Source organism: Chelmon rostratus, chromosome 14 (genome assembly GCF_017976325.1).
Source record: "Chelmon rostratus isolate fCheRos1 chromosome 14, fCheRos1.pri, whole genome shotgun sequence".
In the NCBI taxonomy this organism is placed as follows: domain Eukaryota; kingdom Metazoa; phylum Chordata; class Actinopteri; order Chaetodontiformes; family Chaetodontidae; genus Chelmon; species Chelmon rostratus.
This window is the reverse complement of record NC_055671.1, coordinates 26,341,903-26,367,942: the sequence shown is the minus strand read 5'-3', so window position 1 is coordinate 26,367,942 and position 26,040 is coordinate 26,341,903. Positions and strand designations below refer to the sequence as shown.

Genomic DNA, 26,040 nt, shown 5'->3' with positions numbered 1-26,040 from the left:
TAAAGTATCAGTGAACATATTAAGGGATTGTTTTATATATTCACAGAATAATTTTGATGTAAAAGCTCTTAATGTGTTATAATCCACTCATTGAAAAAATCTTCATAGGTTTTATCCTTTAAAAAACTCTTAACTGATGCAGAAACCGTTCTGCGACAGTTTTAGTCATTAGTGTTCAATCATTTGTTAATTAATGTTGGTAATTAAAATTTCATTAATTCCAAAAAATAAAATTAACTTAAGAAAATATTTCCCTCAAACTTAAATCCTTTCATGCCTGAACACAAACTCTTCATCAGTGGACTCAAATATTTATTAACAGTGTGTTAGTTAAGGGAAAGTCACGTATCTCCTCAATTCTGCTTCGTTTGTTAATTAAAAGCTTTTAAAATCTTTGTTTTTTTTTCAGGGGGAAATAAAGAACTAATTAACTATTTAAAGGTAGTTTAAAGGTTGTTTCACACCTGAGTCAGGTGTGAAGGATGCGTCAGTCTTGTCAATCATCCTGGAGGAGGGAGTTACAAACAGCTGGAGATAAGAGGTTTTCACACATTATTACAATCTGTGCTGTGCAGCTGATTGGTTAATCAGAAGGGGGCGTGGCTGAAGCGAAGTCCAGACGAGCAGACGAGAGGAAGCTGATTGGTCGAGTGATCGATTGGTTGTGCGGTTCGCTGCTGTGTGGCCCCGCCCTCCTCCTCCTCCTCCGTCTCGTTTTTCTCAAACTAAATCTTGAAGGTTTGGTGTCAGACACCTGGCCTGCTGTCAATCAATCAGTTGTCACGGTGACGGTGGCCCCATTGAAGACCCACCCACTCTGGAAGTTAACTGGACGGACAGAAAAACACGAAAACATCACTAAACAGACGAATAAAAATATTCTGAAATAAAGAGTTCTGGTGAAGTCACTCACTCGTTGACACATTATGGGATGGCTGAGACTCGACAGAGCTCAGATTTAAACACTGTTACAGCTCAGCGTTTTATAGTTAGAATAATGTTTGCTGACTGATGAAGAAGGCAAAGATCTGAACATCATCATCATCATCATGGTGGACAAATAAAAGTAAACACTGCAGGTTGTAAACGTGCTGAAAAAAAGATCTTCATGAGAACAGAAAACAGAATTAATGTTTAAACTCTGAGTTACATTCAACTGTTGGAAAATGAAAATGTTGACTGTCTGTGAAATCAAACCGATGATCCTGACTGTAGACAGAAATAAAACTGATCCCTGACCTGTTTAAAACTGATCTCTGACCTGTTTAAAACTGATCTCTGACCTGTTTAAAACTGATCCCTGACCTGTTTAAAACTGATCCCTGACCTGTTTAAAACTGATCTCTGACCTGTTTAAAACTGATCCCTGACCTGTTTAAAACTGATCTCTGACCTGTTTAAAACTGATCCCTGACCTGTTTAAAACTGATCTCTGACCTCATCACTAACTCTGTCCACTGGTGTGGACTGAACCACCTGCACATCAACAAGACCAGAGAGATGGTGACAGACTCCTGCAGGAAAGAACCACAGACTTCACCGGTGTGCATCCAGGGTCTGGACACTGAGATCCTGGAGGAGTACAGATACCTGGTGTCCACCTCAACCATAAACTGGACTGGTCCACTAACAGTGATGTCCTGTATAGAATGGGTTAAAGAGGTCCCTTGGAGTATGTAGGACATGACTGAGGACTTTCTATGACTCTGTGGTTGACTCTGCAGTCTTTTACTCAGTGGTCTGCTGGGGCTGTGGAAGCTCTGAGAGGGACAGAAAGAGACCTGGTTCTGTCCTGGACTGTCCTCTGGACACCACTGAGGATGGAGGTGAGAGGAGGATGTTAGCCAAGCTGACATCCATCATGGACAACCCCTCCCACCCCCTGCATGACACAGTGGGGGCCCTCAGCAGCTCCTTCAGTATCAGACTGCTGCATCCACCCTGTAAGAAGGAACTACCACAGGTCCTTCATTCATCAGCTGTCAGAGTTCAACTGCAGCACCAGTTAATGTGTGATTTATCAAACACTAATTATCTTCTGCAATATTACTTTATATACAATATTACAGTATATTTTTATATATATTATATTTTTATATATATTGTTTTACATATTTTTACAGTTCTTTGTATAAAATGTACACACACACACACACACACACACACACATATAGTGAGCTTTTATTTAGTTTTTTGTATTTTTCTAATCTGTTGTTATTCCTACTGCTACCAGAACTGATCTGATCTGACTGTTTAAAACTGATCTCTGACCTGTTTAAAACTGATCTCTGACCTGTTCTTACTTGTTGAGCGTGGAGGGGGAGCCTGATCGATGGAAATGGACAATCTGCCACTTCCCGTCACGGCGGTGCCACACCCTGGTCTCCTCTGATTGGGCGGTGCGAGGCGTCCCGTTGGCATCGATGTACTGCGTCACTCTGATGTAAGCGATGCAGGCGGCCTCGTCCCCCACCAGGTGGATGTGAGGGTTCAGGATGGTGGTGTGGACTGGTTTACTGTTCTTAGACCATACTGAGGACAGACGGAAGTAAAGACTGAATCAAGACTGGAGACAGGTGGACATCTCATGGACACCAGGTATAATAAGTTCTAAACCAGACAATGAGTCACTCATGCAGGAAGTTTGGTCAACTCACAGTTTTCAAAATAAAAGCGGTGGAAGTCGAGGCCTTCAACCAGATTCCCCAAAGCTTCGGGCTCAAATGCCGTCACAGCCGGATCACACATTTTACTGAGAGGACAGACAGGTTTCAATGAGAGGACAGACAGGTTTTAATGAGAGGACAGACGGGTTTTAATGAGAGGACAGACGGGTTTTAATGAGAGGACAGACGGGTTTTAATGAGAGGACAGACAGGTTTATCTTATCTTATCTTATGTGTGTGTGTGAGAGTGTGTGTTTGTGTGTGTGTGTGGCATGTGTGTCTGTGTAAGTGTATGTCAGTGTATGCGTGTGTGTGTGTGTGTGTATGTGTGTGTGTGACGTGTGTGTGTGTGTGTGGCATGTGTGTATGCGTGTGTGTGTGTGTGTGTTACATACGTGTAGCTCTCAAAGTCTCCGTTGCTGATTGCCTCAATGAGCTGCTCAGTGACTTTAATGATGTCCTGTTTCCTCACTGAGAGACAGAGAGACAGTCAGACAGACAGACAGACAGACAGACAGTCAGACAGACAGACAGACAGACAGTCAGACAGACAGACAGAGAGACAGACAGACAGACAGACAGACAGGTATCATCATATCTGCCAGTTGTATTTTATCATCTCAGCTGAAGCTTCTTCATGTTTTTCAGTAGCTGTCAATCATTAATGAACAGTCCTCTGTGTGTGTGTGTGTGTGTGTGTGTGTGTGTGTGTACCTCTGGTATCTTCATCCTCGATGGTGGTGTTTGTGCTCTCAGATGATTCCTACAGCAACAACAACAACAACACCTCCATGAGTCACAGGAAGATGCTTCACTCAGATTTCTTCTTCAGCTTTTAATTTGAAGGTCAGACCGTTGATGCTGATTCGCCCACACAAACCAGAAAGGCTGCAGCTCATTTTCAGCTGTCACAGTCAGCCTCTGATTGGCTGCCAAACCTCAAGAAGGAAGTGGGACTGATCATACATGAGCCAATCAGAGGGAAGATACTCGTCCCTGAAGTGTTTCTGCAGTTTCTGTCTGCGTCTGCTCGTTAAAACGCTTCAACGGTACTGATATAAAGTTACATAATGTCTCATGTAAAGACTTTATTCATACAGCGTTAATATAATGTCTCCTTTAAACAGTCTGCAGCCATGCTAGCACTTCTGTGAGGCTGTACTGCTGAGCTAAATGCTAACGTCAGCATGCTAACATGCTCACAAAGACAATGCTAACAGCTGATGTTTAGCAGGCATGATGTTTAACATGTTCACCACCGTAGTGTAGTGTGTTAGCATGCTAACATTAGCTAATTAGCAGTGAACACATAGCACAGCTGAGGCTGATGGGAACGTTCTGCAGCTATTTGGACACATTAACATGTTGACCTGATGGTGGCGCTAGATGAACAGGATCAATAAAGTTATTACAGTTTATCCTGAGGGGAACATGTAAACAACAACAACAATAATCCTCAGCCGTCTTCTGATGATAATAATATAACGGAGCCGTCACCTTGACTCCGTCGGCCTTCTTGTTGCTTCCACTCTTTCCTCCTGAACGAGGGATGAGAATGAAGAGAAAGAAAAGCAGCAGAGTGAGAAAGAAAGGAACGAACGCAGAGAAGAGAAGAGACGGCATCGTACCGACAACCGCTGCCTACGAGCCTCTCAGCCTCAGAGAAATCTGACAGGAAACACTTCAAAATAAAGGAAAGACGCGATTCCAAAGAAAACAAAGTTCTAATATTAAAAAAAAAAACAAAAATGAAAGAAATAAAGTGGAAAAAGAAATTTACAGAAGAGTGGAAATTTAAAATATGTCAAATAAAAGACAAAAGTCTCTTTTTCAACAACAAAAATGCTGAAATAGTCCAGTGCTGCTTCCTGTCTGTGACTCTGACTGTCGGACTTGTCTTCTGTCTGTCAGTGTGCAGGCAGACAGTTCATGAGTGTGACAGACAGACAGACAGACAGACAGACAGACAGACAGGTGGGGAGAGGTCCCGGCGTCACATGAGGGTCAGTCAGAGAGAGTTGAGGCCAAATTTAGTTTCAGCTTGAGATAGTTGGAGAGCAGAAACACATTCCTGAGCGTTGTGGCTGCAGGTCGCTTTCAGGCCCTCGGTCGGCTGCTGGACCCCTCAGAGGGGCCCGGGGGCCCCCCTCACAGAGATCATTAGACACTAAGACATATATGAACATTCACTTCTCCATGTTTACACGTTAAGAGCGCGCCGTGCTCCTATTGGTCAACGACCCACAGCGCTGTCACATTACTGGTGGGTATTAACACCTGATAAAGGTGACAGAGGTGAGCCGAGTCCAGAGGCTCGTCCTCTGATAATCACCTGAGTGGACCAGCAGGACGGCAGCTGAGCTTCTGATTCACCAGCTGGTTCAGATTCACTCTTTGTTTGTGTCAATCAATAATATTTGAGTCACAGTTCTCAGATCAGTTTCTCTGCCTGACGGCGTCTGTCTCAGCGTCACTTAGAAACCGTCCCGTGTTTTATGGAGTTCAGTTTCTGTTTATTGTCCTCGAACTGAACGAAACTGAATTCTGTCAGTCCTGCATTTGATTATCAGCCGACAGTTTTATTATTCTTTTTATTTTATGTCGTAATTATATGACATAAATTATATGTATAAAAGCCGTCTCTCTCTCCACCCGTCTCTCTCCACCCGTCTCTCTCTCCACCCGTCTCTCTCCACCCGTCTCTCTCCACCCGTCTCTCTCTGTCGGTGGTTTCCAGTCTATCTATAGATCTGAGGTATCCTGAGTGTGTTTGAAACTTTACAGCAGCTGTTGCAAACACACACACACACGCACACACACACACGCGCGCACACACATGCACAGAAAGACAGACACACAGGGACACACCCACGCACACACAAACACACACAGACACACACACACAGACACGCACACACAGACACACACGCACACACAAACACACACACGCACACACAGACACACAGACACGCACACACTCAGTGTTAATCTGTTAATTGTGTGAATACCGGCAGCTGATTGGTTGGTCTCTGAGCATTAACCTCTGCTTCTGTAACATAAACCTGTAGGTCAAAGGTCAAACCCTCCGATTCCGCAGCACAATGCACACAAGTCATGTGATCGCCTGATGATGAATAGGAAACAAGGAGCCTGTTCACCTCTGTCACATGACTTTTCATGTCCTCTGACCTCTGACCTCCCAGGAGGAGACGAGAAGCTACTGGACTTACCGGAGAAATTTCTGGTGGCCAACATGGTGGTCAGGATGGCTCCCTGAAGAAAAGGAAGGAAGGAAGGAAGGAAGGAAGGAAAGGACACAAGGACAGACAGAAGGAGGGAAGAAAGGAAGAAAAAGGGAAGGAAAATGAAAAACATGAGATTCTCAGGTTCTGAAGAGTCTCTTTCACTAAGTGGATTCTGGAGGTTTGTTCTGGATCCTCAGAGATCTGCACATGAAGTGAAGTCACACTGATCCAGATCAACACGTGTTTCCTGTCTGTGTTCACAGACAGTTCAATCTGTCTGTATCTCAATCAGCTCCATCAGCTGCAGCCGCTGACGGAGCTGGAGGGCAGCAGAACTGCAGGTGACCCCCAGAACACACGCCTCCACCAGCAGCAGCAGCCAACCGGTTCATGAACCTGAAGACCTCTACACTGAGGGGTGGCGTTAATCACAGCAGCACCTGTGACTGTGTTGACCTCTGACCTGTGAGCTCAGCCTACCTTGAGTTTCCTCCTGGCGTTGAACTTCTTCAGACACTCGACCGTCTCCTGTCTGTGCATACAGGACGCCACCGTGGAGCGATGCTGGGAGGAAGATCACACATCATCATCACCATGACGATATATATATGATATAAATACTGTATAAACATATTGACGAGTACATATAACAGCGTCTCACAGAGATCCAGGGGTGTTTGAGGGCCTCGGCCGCTGTGATCCGTTTGGACGGATTGATCGTCAACATCTTATTAATGAGATCTTTGGCTTCAGGAGTCACGGTGTCCCATTCAGGAGAGGGAAACTAAGAGGAGGAAGAGGAGGAGAGGAGGTAAGGAGTAAAAGTGAACTAACCAGGAAGAGCTTCAACATTATGGATAAAGCAAAGCAAAGTCATGTGACAGAGTTCAAGTTTCATGAAGAGTCATGTGACAGAGGTGTAGGGTCATGTGACAGAGGTGTAGGGTCATGTGACAGAGCTGAAGTCATGGGTGCATCTCATTTCTCTTAATCTCGGAGGAGCCAGGAGCGAGGATACATGAGTGCATCCTTCCCTTCTTTCAACTGAACGGTATGAAGACTCCGCCCCCACAGCTGGCACATTTGAACGAGGTGGGGGCGAAACTGTTTAACTGTCAGTATTCTGCAATGAATGGCTGTAATTCAGACGTGTCGAGCTCAACGTTATGTTCTCCAAAGAAGAATAATACAAGAAGATAAGATAAGATAAGATAAGATAAGATAAGATTAGTCCCCAGCTGGGAAAATTCGGGTATTACAGGCAGGAGGTGAACTGCTGGGGGAGGGAACAGGGGTAGAATCAAACCTGATAAAAAACAGGTTCAGCTCATTTGCCCATTCCTGGTCTCCAGATTCTGGGGCCCCTGCCTGTCGCTGCTGTGGCCTGAGATGGTTTTCAGGCCCCTCCAAACCTCTCTGGCGTTGTTCCCCTGCAGGTGCTCCTCCAGCTTCCTCCTGTAGCTCTCCTTGCCTCTCCTGATCTCCCTTTTCAGCTCCCTCTGCACCCGCTTCAACTCAGTTCTGTCCCCAGACTTAAAAAAGGGTTTTCAGTTCAGGGTTTGTTATTTGGGAACACCACACCTTCCTGGTCGGCACAGTGTCGTCCACACTGAAGTTAATGTAGTCTGTGATGCATGTTGTCAAACTGTCAATGTCCTCCCCATGAGGACTGCACAACAGTCCCTCAGTGCCATCCTGGACTCCTCTGTCCATGTCTTCACATACCTAATGATTGTTTTCCTCACCAAAGGTGTGTAAGCAGGTAGCAGATGAACCAGGTTGTGGTCAGATCTGCCCGGTGGGGGGAGGGGTGAAGAGCTGCAAGCATCCTTGGTGTTTCCATACAGTAAGTCCAGTGTTTTATCATCTCTGGTGTGACATTCGACAGACTGGGTGAAGGTGGGGAGAGGTGAAGACACGTAAGCATGGTTGAAATCTCCAGAGATGAGGAGGAAGGCCTGGGGGTGTGATGTCTGCAGCTTTGAGACCACAGTGTGTAGGAGCTCGCATGCTGCTGACGCGTCGGCCAAGGGGGGATGTACACAGTTATCACGATGACATGCGAGATCGCCCTCGGCAGGTAATACAGCCGAATGCTAACAGCTAGCAGCTCAGTGTCTCTTGTGCAGCGCTGCTCCTTCACACTGAGGTGTCCTGGGTTACACCATCTGTTGTTCACAAACATCGCTATGCCCCCCCCTTTCCTCTTACTGCTGTCTGTCACTCGCCTGTCCGCTCTCAGAGGGTGAAAATAATCCAAATAATCCAAAGCAACATGTGTGTCCGGCGTGAGTTCGTTCAGCCACGTCTCCGTGAAGCACATGAAGCTACTCTCCCGATACTCCCGCTGCAGTCTGGTTAGCGCCGTTAGCTCTTCCATCTTATTCAGGAGAGATCTGACATTTCCCAAAATAAGAGACGGTATGGATGGTTTATACCATCTTCGCCTGTCCACTTAACTCCAGCTCTGCATCCCCCTCTCCGTCTCCGTATCTCCACAGGGATCTCCGGTCTTTCCGTTTGGAGTACGCTGGTGTTGCACAGCGCTAACAGCAGGTCCCAAGTGTAAACAATGGAGCCGTGGCTGAAAGGATCTCCCGATGAAGTCCAGAAAAGAGTAAAAAGTAAAACACTCGTCTCACCAGTTGTACATCCTTAGGTAATGCACGATCAACCGAAACTAGTGACGGAAAAAACAGAAGAAACACACGAGAAAACACTAAAACAAAGAAAAACCGACGGAGCTGCTGCAACAGGCTGGCACTCATGTGGCGCCATATTGGAAAATATGGGGATCTGTCATGTTTCAGTTGAATTTATTTCATCCACAGCCTGTTTAGTTATGTTATAAATCTCACTAACAGCCTCCGAGTACGTGTGGAACATGTTTGATCATATAGACGACAGCACTAATTCTCATGTGTGTTAATAAAAGTGTTTCATACTTATTTGTTAGTGCTGGAGACGCAAAGACGCAAGTGAGGGAAACGAATGCAATTAAGAGAAATGGGATGTTGCCATGGATTCATGTGACAGAGGTGCAGGGTCATGTGGCTGTCGCTGGATCGACCTTCATGACCCACCGTGATGCCCCCACCCCTCTCCTCCGTACTAATGAGTGACTTTGATCACTACTTGGTAAAAAAGGCAGCTGACTCTTCATTTCCACACCAACCTGCCAACTCCACCTCTTACATCTACCTCTTCATCTCCTTCACCTTTCTTTTCATCCCTCTATCCCAATCAATACCTGACGTGTCTCACTTCTTCTGCTTCTGTCCAAAACACTCAAGAGTTTTGTCGTTACTCCACTTTCTGTACATTTCCTCAACAACAACCTTCTCAACCTCCACCAGTCTGGATTCAAGGCAGGCCACTCGCCTCGGATTGCCCTCCTTGGTGTCATAGAAGAACACACTCGAGCAGCCTCCATGTCCTCCATCATTGTGCTCGGCCTTCCAGCAGACAGAGTCAACCACCAGATCCTCCACCCTCACAGAACTGTCACGCAACAGATTCTCTCTCTTCCACAGTCTGAAACTCAGGTGGTGGCATGAATCTCTGCATGTCTGACATCTCTTGGTGGATGTCTGCACACCTGAAGGTCAATCTGGACTGGACCAAGCTGCCCTTTCTTCCAGGGAAGTCATCTCCCATCCAGGCCCTCTCCACTAACACCGTGGTCTCTGTGGTGTCTCTGGTTCAGACTGGAAGGAACCTGGGTGTCATTCTGGATGACCAACTGCCCTTCACTGCCAACATCACTGCAACAACCTGCACCTACAGATTAATTCTCCACAACATCAGAAGGACACGTCCGTTCTCCACATAGGAGGCAGTGCAGGTTCTGGTCCAGGTTCTTGTCATCTCATGTATAGACTACTGAAACTGGCTCCTGGCAAGTGTCCTGCATGTAAAATCGGACATCTGCAGCTTATCCAGAATGCAGCAGCCCAGCTGGTCTTCAGTCCACCCAAGTTCTCCACACTACACCGCTCCTCCACACCCTACACTGGCTCCCAGTGGCTGCTCGAATCTGATTCAAGACACAGGTACTTGCCCATCGTGCCGCTAATGGCTCAGACCTAGACATTCAGGACCTAGTCAAACCACTACCCCAGCCAGTCCACTACACTGTGCTACTACAAATCATCTTGACAATCCCTCAGTATGGAGGGGGGGCAACTATGAAGACTCAATGATGCAAATTTCATTGACATGTCGTGAAATCTTGAACTACCACTCAACACAATCCAGACTGTTTCCTGGTTCCCCAACAGTGGACAGTGCACCTTGGCCAATCTCTGTCTCTCTCAATTGTTTCTAAATGTCGTGCTTGAACCAGTTCATGATATCTGATGAAGCTGATGTGCTCACATGATTCATGCAGTTTTTGGGTTGTAGCCACATGGCTGAAGTCACTTGAGATAAAAGTCTCAGCTAAGTAACTGTAATCTAATGAAACGTCACGTAACAAAGGTGAAGGGTCATGTGACAGCAGTGAAGAGTCATGGGACCTACATCATAAGCTCCAGCTTTGATCTGCTGGTAGAGACGATGTTGATCTTCATCCCAGAATGGAGGATAACCGACCAATAAGATGTAGAGAATCACACCTGAAGTAAGAGAGAGAAACACACCTCAGAGAGGAAAGGGAAGAAGAAAGGAAAGAAGTAGAGCAGTGGAGGAAACAGTAGAGCAGAGACGAATCTGACCACAAGCCCAGAGGTCGACTGCTTTGCCGTACGGGTCCTTCCTCAAAACCTCTGGAGAGAGGTAACCAGGGGTCCCCGCAAAGCCTGTAAACACACACACGAAGAAACAACAAAGTACAGTAAAATAAGATAAAATATAATAAAGTCTAGTAGCAGCACGGCATTATTAGTATCTGTGAGGTCTTTACCGAACCAGGCCTGCTGGTCTCCCTCCACCTCGATGGCGAGGCCGAAGTCAGCAAGTTTCACCGCCGCTCCTTTAGACTTAGAAGCCAGCAGCAGATTCTCTGGCTAGAGACACAGAAGAGATGCTAACATGCTAACTCTGCCCATCAGTTTGCATGGGAGAGGCTAACAATGCTAACAGGACCTGCGTGATCTGGAAAAGCTTCTGCAGTAAAGTGAAGTAATCTGAAGTAATTTGCTGTTAAAGAACTGAAAGAGGCCTGTTACACTGAGTAACCCGCACCTGAACAGGTACTGTATGTCCTGTTCATTATTAACTCTTCCTGGAACTGAATGTGGTCTCTGTTCAGTAGATGAAACTATATCCAAGGCTCAACTTTGGGTTTTTGGCTGCATAAAGAAAATGTCTTGACGTGATACAACAGCTGGCTTGTAGACAGTCACCACACAGGACACGATTTGACGTGTTTGACTTTGGGTTTCACAGGAACATGAACAGCAGTGGCTTTGCTGAAAGTCCTGGGTTTGTTTGACCATCCATCCACCCCACCTTCCTCTTTGTTGTTCTCCTCCTTTGTTCCCGTCATAATTACGACAGCCTCTAGAGGGTGCCGCCTAACAATAAGTGAAAATATGGTATAAATACTAATTAAATCCTCCATCTTTCCTTATTTTTTAAAAATATTCTTAAGACAGAGTAGAAGAGAGGACTTAAACTATCCTGACACTTGAAAATCAGATGACTGTTAGTCTCCTTTGTCTGTAAATCTGAATCCAACAGTGAATGCATCTATTAACAAGTATTGCGTGTGTCACAGCCTGATAAATCTTCTTCCTCAGTCACACACACACCATCCTGCTGCAACAAATACTCACTAGAGCATCACCACCACGTTGTTGGTCCAGATACGATTGCCCCGTACATGAGATGATTAAGAATATAGAATAACACCAGACTTATACTTCAAAATACACTCACAGCTAACCGTTATATATATATAGAAATCATTTCAACTGTCAGGAATAAAGCTAATTTATGTAAAATGTTGTTTCAAATGCTCTCAGCTGCCTGATTCACCTTGTGTCACGTGACTGGGACATGATTTGTAAGTCTACTTTAAGCTGAATGTTTGTGAGGTCTTTATGTCTTCAGTAGGAACCAATGGGTTTGGAGCTGAGAGCCACAGACAGGAAGTGAGAAAGTACTGAGATGGACTGAAGATGTTGGTCTGAGTGCAAACATGAGATTTGATGATTAGAAAACTGCAAAATAAAACCAAAATTATTCTTATGAACCAAACTGAGCAGCACACTGTGGAACATTACAGACAGACAGGTACCTTCAGGTCTCGATGGACCACGCCCATCTGGTGACAGTGTAGCACCGCCTCCAGAATCTGCTGGATACAGTGGCTGTTCACAGAGAGACAGGGGTCAGAGGTCATGTGTCTGGGATGATCATGAATGTGTTCAAATGCAGAGCCAACATTTACTGGACTAAACATAAAACGGTTCCTGGATCAGTGTCTACATATCAGTGATGAAGAGGAAGAGCGAGGAGAAGAGGAGGAAGAAAAGTCTAATGAGAAGAAGATAGATTGACAGTTTAATGGATGAAAACAGGGATGTGTGATTCTTACCTGGCATCAGCTTCACTGTAATATTCTCTGGCTACAATATCTTCAAATAACTCTCCGCCTGTTACCCTGCGAGAGACAGAAAGCACCGTGGAAAACCTGGAGACTCCTGAACAAGTCGTTGACTTTGTCAGCAAGTAATGTGACGTAAAGTAATGTGACGTGATGAAATGTGACGTAATGAGATGCGACGTAAAGTGATGCAACGTAAAGTAATGCGACGTAAAGAGATGTGACGTAATGAAACGTGACGTAACAAAATGTGACGTGATGAAATGTGACGTAATGAAACGTGACGTGATGAAATGTGACGTAATGAGATGCGACGTAAAGTGATGCAACGTAAAGTAATGTGACGTAAAGTAATGTGACGCAATGAAATGTGACGTAATGAGATGCGACGTAAAGTGATGCAACGTAAAGTAATGTGACGTAAAGTAATGTGACATAACGAAATGCGACGTAAAGAGATGTGACGTAATGAAACGTGACGTAACAAAATGTGACGTAATGAAACGTGACGTAACAAAATGTGACGTGATGAAATGTGACGTGATGAAATGTGACGTGATGAAATGTGACGTAAAGTAAAGCGACATAATAAAATGTGACGTAAAGTAACGTTCAGTGATGTCTGCCTTGTTTTGTCTTTGATTCTGTGTTTCACCATCACTGATGTCACTCATTACTTTGATTTGACTGATTTGATTTATTTAGTAAATAACTTATTTTAATACATGTAATAATTATTCATTAACGTTTCATTTTTTGACTTGTTGTTCGTGTGAACTGTGAGCCATAAAATTAAATAACACAACACAATGAATTGTAACAAAACATCAAAGCATCGTATGAAAAAATGACGTGTAGCAAAATGTAAAACAACGTAACGTAATACGAAAAATGTGACATCACGCAGCAGCACATTAAATACAACACTATCAGAAATAACTCCAGGAAGCGAAGCGTCACGTAAAAACATCTGTAACCGAACTTAAAGTCCGCCGTGCAGGAAGTTGTTGTTACTGTTTGTAAACCCGGCTGGTTACCGGGTCACTTCCTACACAAAGGTTGATGCCAAGAAATGACCCGATGAAGATAAGAAAAAGAGGCAGGGGCAGCATCTCTACAGATCAATACCCCACCACACACTTCTGCTGGGTCGACTCGGGGGGATTCTGTTTCTGGGAGTCTATGGGATGTTTTTAGGAGAATCCTGCTGAGTATGCCTTTATTCATTCAGCTGATTCAGCATTATAATTGTGGGGATGTGCAGTTTTCCCCTCCTTTTCCTGTTGTGTCTTTGTGTTGCCCCCTCCCTCTGTCTCCTGTCTGTCAGGGCAGGGCAGGGCTGACAGGTGTGGTCTGGCTCCGCCACAGTATATAAGCACCAGTGTTTCCACCCACTATTCGTTGAATTGTCAGTTTATCCCCGTGGTAACGACGGAGACCTCTGCAGAATGGCATAAGTATTTATTTTAATCTCTTTTCCCTGCCTTCCTTACTATCGTTTTTTTTTAATGTGCTCAGGTATCAAACCATCAGCTGTCTCGGTCCACGTCCTGCCTGTCGGCGCCCTGTGAGTTGTTGGATTTGGCCTTTTCCTCCTCAGTCATCTCTGCAGTTCTTTGTGAATCACATAAATCCATCTGTTGCACATTCTGTGAAGCGTTAATTCAACTTTTGGACTTTTTACTCGACTCCTGCCTGCTCTGTCTGAGTTACAGCACCTTTGTTATAACAATAAGAACATAACAGCGTATAACAGTGTGTCATCGGTATAACATAACACACAGCATAACATAATGTAACACACAACAAACTGTAGCGTAATGTAACATGACATTATGTAATGTAATGTGATATAATGTAACGTAAAAAGTGGCACACAAAGTAACACAAGTGGACAATAATCGATTTATAATAACAAAACACAGCATAATGTAACGAGATATAATGTGATGTGACAGGACATGACATCACATGACTGGAACAACATCACATGTATCGTAGAACTTAATAGAACTGAGTAGAATAGAGCAGGACTCACAGGTCAAAGATGAGGTAATGGTGCGCCTCCTCTGAAATGCTGTCATGTAGCCGAACTGAAGGAAAGAAAGAAAACTTTATTGAACATGTATGAATCAACAGGATGGACTAACTGGTGACGTGCTGTTAGCTAACGAGACAGAAGAAGAAAAGATGCTGCGTAGATGCTATGCTAACCGTTACCTGAAACTGATCCACCTGAAGCACGAAGACCACGATCCGCCGGCTTTAATAAAATGTCAGAGCTGCGTGGAGCTGCTGGCTGTACTCGCTCGTACTTCACTCGAGTATTTCTTACTCTTCCGCTGCAGTGCGGAGGAAAACGTTGGAGGCTACTTCCTTTATTCGACAAGTATAGTTACTGCTTACTTTGCATATTTTACACACAGAACATGTGACCACCTGTTAAAATGTGATGCCTTGTTAATAAAATAATAATCATTTGTAATAATGATAAAATAAAAAAGTAGAGCTGAGCCAGACTCAGTGGAACAAAAATATATTAAAATATTGAACACTGTGTCAGCAGGCGGCTGAGACTACAACCAGAAAAAACAGCAACAGAATCCACGAATCTGTTCATGAAGCCGATGAACGCGGCGAGGCGACACGTGACGGGCAGCAGTCTCAGGTGGACACGCAACATGTATCCAATCACATGTTCAGCATGAAGGAAGGAGTACTTTCAGTGTGGTACTACTACTGGTACTGCAGTAAACGATGGGAGTATTTCATCTGCAGCACATTATCATGACGACTGTTTCTGCTCTGAATGTACAAACTCTGTATAGATTGTATAATAGAATATATAACAAGAGGAAAGAGAAGCTGCTGCCTACACACACACACACACACACACACACACACCTGTGTGAAGCACTCAGAAAGAAATAATCAGGTTTTTCTCTCGAAACACTCCCACACAGTACAGCAGTGGGATTTGATGTGTGTGTGTGTGTGTGTGTGTGTGTGTGTGTGTGTGTGTGTGTGTGTAGGAGGAGAGAGGGTTTTGATGCCTTCACCTAAGGACACTGTTGCCTAGCGACACAAACACACACACACACACACACACACACACACACACAGTTACGTAACACTCCTCAGTATCTGCAGAGCATCAGCTGCCCACACAGAGCTCTGATTGGACGCTTGGTTCAGCTGCAGCCTGCTGATTGGCTGGTTGGGTCCATGTGAGGTCATATTTGAACATCTGACTCTGGTTCAGTTTGTTTCCACTTTAATAAAGACAGAGTTTGTTTTCTGGTGAATGTGATCAGATTTTCAGTCTGAAGTATTTTGAAGTATTCTGAAGTATTCTGAAGTATTTTGAAGCAGTAGAAAGACAGACTTTCTGTTCCACATCAGTCTCGAGCGTCATGCTGGATTGCTTCATTATGAATCTGTGCAGAGAAACACCTTCAGTCCTTTGACTGGAACAGTGATCGTGTCGGTGTTTTATTAACTGCTGTCGGCAGGTTTTCAGAGCCTGAACATACGTCCACTACCTTCACTGATACAGCAGGTCCACAGTACTTCTATTCAGTCAGCATACTCTTCCATAATGTCCTTACCTGCAGGACGTCAGATCGTCTGCTAACAGTCAACGGTTCTCTCTTCAAAAAGAACAATTGACAAAGTCCACACTCAGATCAAACACCGTCACTGAAACACCTGGTTTTCAGCAGCTCGACACCTAAACAGATTCTTCAGTCAGGATTTTGACTCTTGTCAAGGTCTTTAATGACAGCCACTCAAACACAGACAGTGGAGTTTTAGTCTTGGTCTAACTGGATCTCAGTGCTGCTTTCCACACAGCCAACCACAGCACACTACAATGTGGGGGGGGGGGCTTCTGGTACAAAGCTAAACTGGTTTGAATCTCATCTGAAGAACAGGTACGACTCTGCTCTGCTCAGACTGACCAGCAGTAACGTTCATCTCACTGAGTGTTTCCTGTCTCAGTGTGTTTCCTGTCGATGTAAAGAGCTTTTAACGGCCTCGTTGAAACGTGCTCAACAACGAACCTCAGCGGTACTACGAACCACAGCGGTACTACGAACCTCAGCGGTACTACGAACCACAGCGGTACTACGAACCACAGCGGTACTACGAACCTCAGCGGTAACAGTAATACTTGCAGTAGCACTGGTAGCAGTAGTACCTCCAGTATATGTAGAAGTACTCACCAATGTTGGGGTGCTTCAGTAAACGACAGATTCGAGCTTCGCGGTCCAACTTCTGATGATCTGCCAACACACAGAAATACATCGATCAGCGATCAGAGTCATTGATCAGGAATCAAAAGACAGTTCACTGTCAGGGTGAAGGTTCAGACTGTCTGATATCAACCAATCAGAGCCATGACATCTGCCTCTGTCGCCTGATTGATTATATCAGATCAGAACAGAGATCTGCTCTGCTGCTACAGGCTGCTAACGCACTGCTAAAGTTAGCACAGATGCTAACCTGAGTGCAGGTCAACTCTGTGCACTGATCTGCTTTAAGAAGAATGATTCATTCATCTGAGGCGTTTTCATTCATTATATTTGAATTAATTTAACATGTAGCTAAACTCAGTGAGCAGCAGGGAGCACAGCGACCATCACTCAGGCTTTATACGAGCTCCACGACAGTGTTTCTGAAGGCCTGACATGAATACCTGCAGACACTGCTCAGGGCTTAAAAAAGCTAATGTTAGTATTAAAGACAGGAGAAGGAATCAGCCAGAAGTAAGACAGTAAAGCTAATAAGAGAAGAAGAAGAAGACAGAAGTACGGTGGCCTTGAGGGTCAATACACAAAGAAAAAGTGTCTCATGGACGTTTCAGTCATCTTCATTGACGTCATCATTTGTTCTTTTCAGTTTTTCTCAACAGCTTCACACCTCAGACGTCACAGAACACGTGTGTGTGGAAGGTTCGAGGTGTTTTTGAGTTTCTGGTGTTTCCACTCACAGTTGGAAATGTTCTTAAATCAGGTGGATGGACACTTTGTCCCTGACCTCTGACCTCTGACCTGTCCCTGACCTCTGACCTGTCTCTGACCTGTCTCTGACCTCTGACCTGTCTCTGACCTCTGACCTGTCTCTGACCTGTCCCTGACCTCTGACCTGTCTCTGACCTCTGACCTGTCTCTGACCTCTGACCTGTCTCTGACCTGTCCCTGACCTCTGACCTGTCTCTGACCTCTGACCTGTCTCTGACCTCTGACCTGTCTCTGACCTGTCCCTGAGGGCAGCTGTGATGAAGCACCCAGCTCAGTTTAACCTCTCCATTCACCCCCAGCAGAGCTGCAGGGACTGATCCCGCATCAGCTTCAGCTGAACGAACACAAGCGACTCCGCGAGGTGACGAGCGTCCGGCAGCCAACGAGAATCAGCTGTGAAGATCTGATGAAGCATCAGACAGATCAGAGCTGGAAACAGATCTGAAATCAGATCTGAAATCAGATCTGAACATGTTCAAAGAGCAGGAATCCTTCAAATCAGAGAGAAATGAAGCAAAGAGCTAACAAACACCAGGCTGAACACACACACACACACACACACACACACAGACACACACACACACACACTCACACACAGACACACACACACACACACACACACACACACAGACACACACACACACACACACACAGACACACACACACACACACACACTCACACACAGACACACACACACACACACACACACAGACAGATACACACACACACACACAGACACACACACACACAGACACACACAGACACACACACACAGACACACAGACACACACACACACACACAGACACACACACACAGACACAGACACACACACACAGACACACACACACACACACAGACACAGACACACACACTCACACACTCACACACAGACACACACAGACAGACACACACACACAGGCACAGGCACAGACACACACACACTCACACACAGACACACACACACTCTGATACAAAGCAAACACAGACTGTTGATTTAAAGAACATTTGACGGTTTCATTTCCAACAACACAAACTGCTCAGATGGTGTTTGACTCTCAGAGAGAGACGACGATGATGATGATGGTGATGAAAATACTCCATAATGAAGTAATAGTAAGTCCAGACAGAAAGTTATTATTCTTATTTTAGTATAATTACTGTTGTTGTTAGCTAATCATCAGCCTGCTGTTTGCTCATATTGTGGCTGTAATGAGCACTGCAGCCTGTAGGGGGCGCTATCAGGACTCTGACAGGCAGGTTAAATGAGTAAAAATACTTTACTTCAGTATCTCCACTTTCCAGTGTTTTGATTTACTCCACTACAGTCATGTGGCAGCTTTAGTTACTTCTCAGACTGATTACAAAGTAAGTTTATACTTCTTATGTGTTTATGTATTTTGTGTACTTTTGCTTGAGTAGTATTTTAAAAGCAGGACTTTTAATTGTAATGTAATGAGTACTTTTACACTGTGGTACTTGAATGAGGAAGTAAAGTACTGATGAAGCTGCAGGCTGCAGCAGTCAGGAAGTCAGATGAAGGGATGATGAAGACGAGGAGGAGGAGGTGATCTGGCATCTGAACACATGGACCCTCTGAGGGTGTGAAGAAGAACAAACTGCTGTTTTCTGCTGTCAGACAGCACGTCTTCATCAGGAGCGTCTTCCTCTTCATCGTCATCGTGTCACAGCAGGCAGTCAAACAGCTGATCGTACAGAGATGGCTTCATTCTGATCGTCGCTCAGGTGTTTCAGTTCCAGCTTCAGCTTCACTGTGAGCGTTTTCTCCTCTTCATCGTCTTACAGGATCACAACATTAACATCTTTGATGAAGATTTTTGGAAAATGTGACGCACTTTAAAAAAAAAATCAACAGATGAAGAACAATGAAACTAGTTTTAGTCGCAGCCCGGTTTGATTTACTGGAGTTAAGGATTAATTATTGTTTTATTGTGAATGAATTAGTGATGAGTTCAGGAGTCCAGGGTCGACACCAGGTCACATGACTGTCAGTATTACTGTGATCATAACAGTGTTGATACCACTGCAGTGTTACACACACACACACAATACACACACTATACACACACACACACAATACACACACTATACACACACACACAATACACACACTATACACACGCACACACACACACACACAATACACACACTATACACACGCACACACACACACACACAATACACACACTATACACACACACACGCACGCACGCACGCACGCACGCGCACGCACACACACACACACACAAACACACACAGACACACACAGACACACGCACGCACACACGCACGCACACACACACACAATACACACACTATACACACACACACACACACACACAATACACACACTATACACACACTATACACACACACACACACGCACGCACGCACGCACACACACACACACAAACACACACAGACACACACACACACGCACACACACACACGCACGCACACGCACACACACACACACGCACGCACACACACACACACACACGCACACACACACACACACACAAACACACACACACTTCTTCAACGACAACTTTACAAGTTGTTGCTAAGCAACAGACACACACACACACAGAAAAGGCAGAGGTGGCAGAGGTGAACAACTGAAGGAATTCATAATTACTATACTCACACTATACACACACTATACACACACTGTGACACCACATGGACTTAATGAGCGGCACATTACTTTCATTACTGATAACATTACTTTCACACTTTCATTACTTTCATTACTGATTGTGTTCGTTTTTATGTTGGGACTTCCTGTTACCTTTTGGAACCCCTGAACATGAATGTGAGTCTTCAGGATGGAGGATCATCCTTCAGATCCTCTGAAGGGAAATGAACAGGTTCCATCAAACGACGGCCACGAACAATGTTTCATGAGGTTTCACAGTGTGTGTACTGGGCTAGTGTTAGATACTCTATAGTTGGGACCAGAACCTGGATCTAGAGCCATGGGACAAGAAGTGATTGGTTCCAGTATAGCTGGGTCCTACTGGCCACTGGGCATTAACTCTGCCCTGAACCTGAATACTTCAAACTGTCTTCATAACTTGGGATGTGCTACCTTTTTCTATGTTTTGGAAAAGGCTCATTAAAAACAAGCGTCTTTCATGAGTGATGCTGTGTCTCTGATGTAATCTGATCATTCACGAACCAAACGAATCTACGATGCACTCAGACTTTGACTGGCAGCAGAAACAAAACAGCTGAGACAAACATTCAGGCAGGAAACGAGGTAAGCCGACTTCAACGCCTTTATCTCGTAGCCATGGAAACACAGAACACAGAAAACAGTACGTGAAAACATCAAGTGACAACAAGAACCCTGGATGATGTTTAGCCATCGTTCCGACCATCGTTAGCCTCAGGAGCTGAACAGGAAACTGAGCTCGTCATTAGCATCCAACAGTAAACACCCTGTTGATCTGGTCTGATCTGTCTGCTGGTCTAAACCTCCATCAAACCCTTCGGCAGAGGATGAAGAGGACCAATGTGAGACAGGTGAGGCAGTTTGACAGCCGGCTGCTGTCGTTCAGAGAAAACCGGAGCAGGCGATGAAAGACGGTTTGTGGCGGCACAAACTGCAGCTACAGTTAGCAAAGTGTAGCATTATGCTAACTGAACACAACCTGCACATATTATATCTGTATTATATGAACTGTATGCTAACCAAACAGTCTGTGGAGATTCTCATTGATCCAGGTCAGGGTACCTCTAAGTGCCTCCAGAAGGCAGCTGGCCTTGCTTACGGTTCTAGAAGACGTCTCGCCTCTCATCCAGGCGTCTTCAGTTCTAATGGACTGGTGGGAAGTCTCCGGTATTTGTCCTCTAGCGGGATCATAGACCCGCCTAGCTATCTTGTGAACCTGAGGACTCATATGATGGTTGGGTGGGTAAACGACCCCCCTACTCACACCAGGACCCGCCCATTTCAGTTCACTGACCCACTAACACCAAGGCTCAGGTATGTGTGGTGTCTGCAGTCCTCCTACAGGTCCTCACCTCTGGCTGACAGCTTCTTGGTGTTGATGATCTTGGCGGCGTACTCCTGGCCCGACAGCACCTTCACGCAGCGTCGCACCACTGAAAACGCTCCCCTGGAAACGCAACAGGAGACAAAGAGAACAGTGTCACGTTCCAACAAGAACCTTTTTCACATTCTAAGATGTTTTTTTATTCAAAGATATTTTTCCATTTTCAAGCAGTCTAACAATAATTTTCATGTTCTAAGAAGATATTTGTCATAGAACATGGGTTCTATTATGAGTTCTAACAATATTATTTATGTTCTAACGAGATATTTTTCTCATTCAAAAAAAATCTTCATATTCCAACACGACATTTTTCACTTTCTAGCAAAATGTTAGATGTCCCCCCCCCTGTTTTTTTTTTTACCAAATCAGTGTATTTTGCACAGTAATTGCTATGTTGTTACTAAGTCATCATGCTACATTTTTGTTTTCCAAGATAAAATCTGTTGCTATAACAAAAAGCTTCTTGTTGGAACAGAATAATTTGTTGCATAGTAATTAATTGTTTTGATAATGTTGTTAGCTAGCGTAATTCGGCTTGAGTTAGTTGAATCTAAAAAATTAAATGACACAAATGTGCTGTTTAGTTCTTGGTTTTAGAAATACCCCCTTTTACCTTTTTGAAAATCTCTAACTTCACTGACCGTTTATTAATGCTAACTAAACTAGCTACTAGCTAGCTTTACCTAGCATTAGCGATGTTTTGGGAGGATGCTCAGTCACGACACACTTAACTTTAAAGACATCACAGACTGAATGAAAATGACTGTACAGACGATTTTGTCTGAAATGCTCTAATTGATTTAATGTGCTAGTTTTAGCCAGACGTTAGCTCAATGGCTGTGTCTGTCAGTCTGTCCACCAGTTTAATTCAGACTGAAACATCTCAACAAGTGTTGGATGATTGTGATGAAATGTGGTTCAGACGTTCATGTTCCCCTCAGGATGAACTGCATGGATCCTTACTGATCCTCTGACACTTCATCTAGCGCCATCATCAGGTCAGCATGTTAATCTGTCCAACACTTTGGTTAATGACCAAACACCTGAGAACTAATGACGTTCCCATCAGACTCAGCTGGACTTCATGTTTACTGTTAATTAGCTAATGTTAGCATGCTAAATTAAGATAGTGAACATGGTTGACATTAGACCTGCTAAACGTCAGCATGTTAGCATTGTCATTGTGAGCATGTTAGCATTATGTCAAAGCACTGTGCTGTGTAGCTGCTAGCATGGCTGCAGATTCTCAGTGTTGTTGGGTTAGCGTTATCAGTAAACCGCCGTCGTTGTCTCATGTTTTAATGATTTCATGAACAGCGTTTGTCTTTCTGAATAACTTTAATGCTTCACACGTCAAACTCTGGCGTGTTTGAATTAAAGCAAATATGAAAACCTCACATGACGGAGTGCAGACAACATATTCATCTTTAGTGATGTTCAACTGCAGGTGCTAGTGCTACTTATACTGGTGCTGCTGCCAAAGCGGATTTTAGTGGTACTGGTACCACTGGCCTGGTGATGTGAGCGGACTACAGACGTCTAACATACAAAGTGGAGGTGTGCAGTTACAAAGACGTTGACCAGACAGAAAGGCTCTGATCAAACATACGATATAGGAGGTGTAGGAGCCAGAAGTCAGGATCCAGAGTCCACCTCTGCTGCTCAGATTCAGTCTTAAATCTGTCTCTCAGACCAGCTGTTACTGCTTAGAGAACAGGGCAGTGTGATCAATAAATGCTATATTGACAAAACAGATATTGATAAGAATTTCCTCCTGATCAGATTCATCCTTGGAACTGAAACAGTTTTTACAGAAAGCTTTCTGTGTCTGTGTTTCTTATGAAAGCTGTATTCTGCCACCCACCATCACATTATGTAAGAGACCTGGCATTATGTGTGTGTGCGTGTGTGTGTGCGTGTGTGTGTGCGTGTATGTGCTGGTGTGTGTGGGTGGTGAGTGGGATGGGGTCAAAAGGGTGATACACTCATCCCTCCATCCATCCCTGTATCTATCTGTCTATCTATCTGGCGTTATTGATCAGCGACTGATCACAATCAATAAAGCAGAAATGATCTATAACACAACTGACTGAAGTCATAATAGTTGAATACGTCTTCGTCTCGTCAATTATCATTGAATCCATAATTGTTAAGAGTAACAACTTCATACGTCTGTTATATGAAACAAACTCTCAAAAATAAAGAAAATAGACACTTTATAAAAAACTATGATACATATATTATTAATTATTGATCATTAATTTTGAAATAGCAATAATAATTATGCCCCCCATATTACCAGTACATCAGTATAATAGCATCAATAAAAATAATGATTATAGCTGACAAATTATTAGAAATAATAATAATTAAAACAAATTAACTAAGTAAACATACAAAAACAACAACAACAATAATAATCTAAATAAATAAATATACATTTAAATGTAGACATAAATATGCTAAAATTGCACAGAAGTATATCATTATAATATTTAAATATCACTTCAAATTATACTGAAATAATAAAGAGGATAGCAATTACAAAATATATCTTTTTATATCAGATATAAAATATATGAAGCGAGACGTCACCACACATCCAACAATAAAACATAAATAAGAATAAAAAGCACATTCATTAATACTCATATAATAGCCCTCATACACAAGAAATATAGAATAATCCCAAAATAATATATTTAGAATTGTGATACCAATACTGTGCTTCATCATTAGATGTACTCGGGTACTTTGATGATGATGATGATGATGATGATGATGATACTTACTTGCCCAGCTCCTCATACAGCTGATACTCTTCGGTGAAACGAGTGCAGATGACCGTTGCCATAGTGACCCAGCGGGGCGAGGGTCAGGGGGCTCCCTGTCCTTCTTCCTCTGAGGGTGATGATGGTGATGGCGATGAAGAAGGCCAAGAGTTAGACCTGTCTGTTTCTCTGTCTGTCTGAAGGATGAAGGAGAGAAGACAGAAAGAGAAGAAAAGCAGAAGAAGCAGAGAGATGGAGTTCTGGACAGAGGAGAGGAAGAGGAGGAGGAGGAAGAGAAGGAGAAGGAGGAGGAGGAAGAAGATGGAGGGATGATGGAGAGAGCAGTGAGGAGAGCTGCGTCTCTCTGTCTCCTGTCTTCTGTCCTGATCTGTGGGAGAGAGAGAGAGAGCGATGCTTTCAGACGCTCCACCTGCCCGCCCACTCTCTGCCATCAGCCAATCACAGGCCAGGGCGCACGCGCACACACACACACACACACACACACACACACACACGCGCGCGCGCACGCACACACACACACACACACACACACACACACACACACACACACACACACAGGGTTGCCATGGTAACTCCATCCATTCTGTCTGTGCTGGAAAGTTAGACTGCAAACACTGCCAGCTCTGAGAGATTATTCAGGAACTAAAACTGCAATACTAAAAATATTACCACTGACAAAACTATGACTAATGCTAAAAGTATTGTTACTACTGCTCTTATTACTAATGCAACAAATATTACTACTACTGCTTCAATGAGTAGTGTTTTTTAGTGTCACCACTATTTTGCAGTATTAGAATTAATACTATTTCTACAGCACATACTGCTACAATTGCCAATACAATTACTACGGAAAATATTACTATTATTACAACTGCTACCGCTTATAGCATAGCAGGATACTGCTAAAACTATTTCTGCAACTACTACTAGTGCAACTGCAAATAGATAGATAGATACTTTATTCATCTCCAAAGAGAAATTTGCAGTAGTAATATTGCTACTACTGCAATGACAATGCTACTTCTACTACTACTTCTATGAGTATTAACACCTCTTAGTGGTGCTTTTACTGATTCTACTCGTGGTACTTCACACCTGTCAGCCCAATGTCCATGATGTCTTGAGACATGGAGTCCAAGAAGAACCTGCCAAGAAGAACCGGACCACAGCGGTAAAGGAGACTGTCAAGCTGAGAGGGTCCTTTCAGGGACTCTTTCAGCCTGACAGAGACCTCCTGAGGCAGCAGACAGGTATCAGGAGGTCAGATGGATTCCAACTTCTGTGGTCCAAAAGGCTCCAGACATTGTGACATTCAGTACTTGATGCAGGTTGACCAGGGTGCTGGTTCCCATTTTCAGAAACAGGGATCACAGGGTGAGTATCACACCCCTCAGTCTCACTGGAAAAGCTTTTGGTAGGCTGCTGGAAACTGGCTGACTCTCTGAACGTCACTGATTCGCTCCTGCTCGTGGAACAGTTGGCTAGCTGTTTATCTTTGCATGAATCCTGGAACAGTCACAGGAGGTCATCAGTCCAGTCTCTCTGTGTTTTGCTGACTTGGAGAAGACTAATGGCTGTGATATCAGGGATATCGTGTGAGGGGTCTGCACAAGTGTTAGGTAGTAAGGCTGATACTACAAGCCCTTCAGTCCTTGTATAACCAGACTCAGCTTTGTCTGTAC

At 44.1% G+C, this 26,040-nt stretch overlaps 1 protein-coding gene across 1 annotated transcript; it reads right to left on the bottom strand.

Annotated features, from left to right (window-relative positions):
* Positions 1-349: 349 nt before the first annotated feature.
* camk2a (calcium/calmodulin-dependent protein kinase II alpha) lies at positions 350-24,417 on the bottom strand. The gene is made up of 18 exons (XM_041952262.1): positions 24,356-24,417; positions 21,532-21,626; positions 16,685-16,744; positions 14,500-14,554; positions 12,453-12,518; positions 12,153-12,225; positions 10,815-10,917; positions 10,627-10,710; positions 10,433-10,527; positions 6,573-6,695; positions 6,392-6,475; positions 5,897-5,939; positions 4,164-4,204; positions 3,381-3,429; positions 3,062-3,137; positions 2,658-2,752; positions 2,304-2,532; positions 350-828 (listed from the first exon to the last, which is right to left on the bottom strand). Exons 1-18 carry the CDS (start codon positions 24,415-24,417, stop codon positions 825-827), a joined length of 1,437 nt encoding a protein of 478 aa, XP_041808196.1. The 3' UTR covers positions 350-824.
* Between the last annotated feature and the right edge of the window lie 1,623 nt (positions 24,418-26,040).

What these genes read in the sequence shown, in the direction of transcription:
- camk2a (XM_041952262.1), bottom strand. Translation starts at nt 24,417, where the DNA reads ATGGCAACGGTCATCTGCACTCGTTTCACCGAAGAGTATCAGCTGTAT. An exon ending in ACTGAAGCACCCCAACATTG is followed by an intron (nt 14,555 to 16,684) that starts GTGAGTACTTCT and finishes TCTTTCCTTCAG; the next exon opens with TTCGGCTACATGACAGCATT. An exon ending in CCGCTTTTATTTTGAAAACT is followed by an intron (nt 2,533 to 2,657) that starts GTGAGTTGACCA and finishes GTCTGTCCTCAG; the next exon opens with TATGGTCTAAGAACAGTAAA.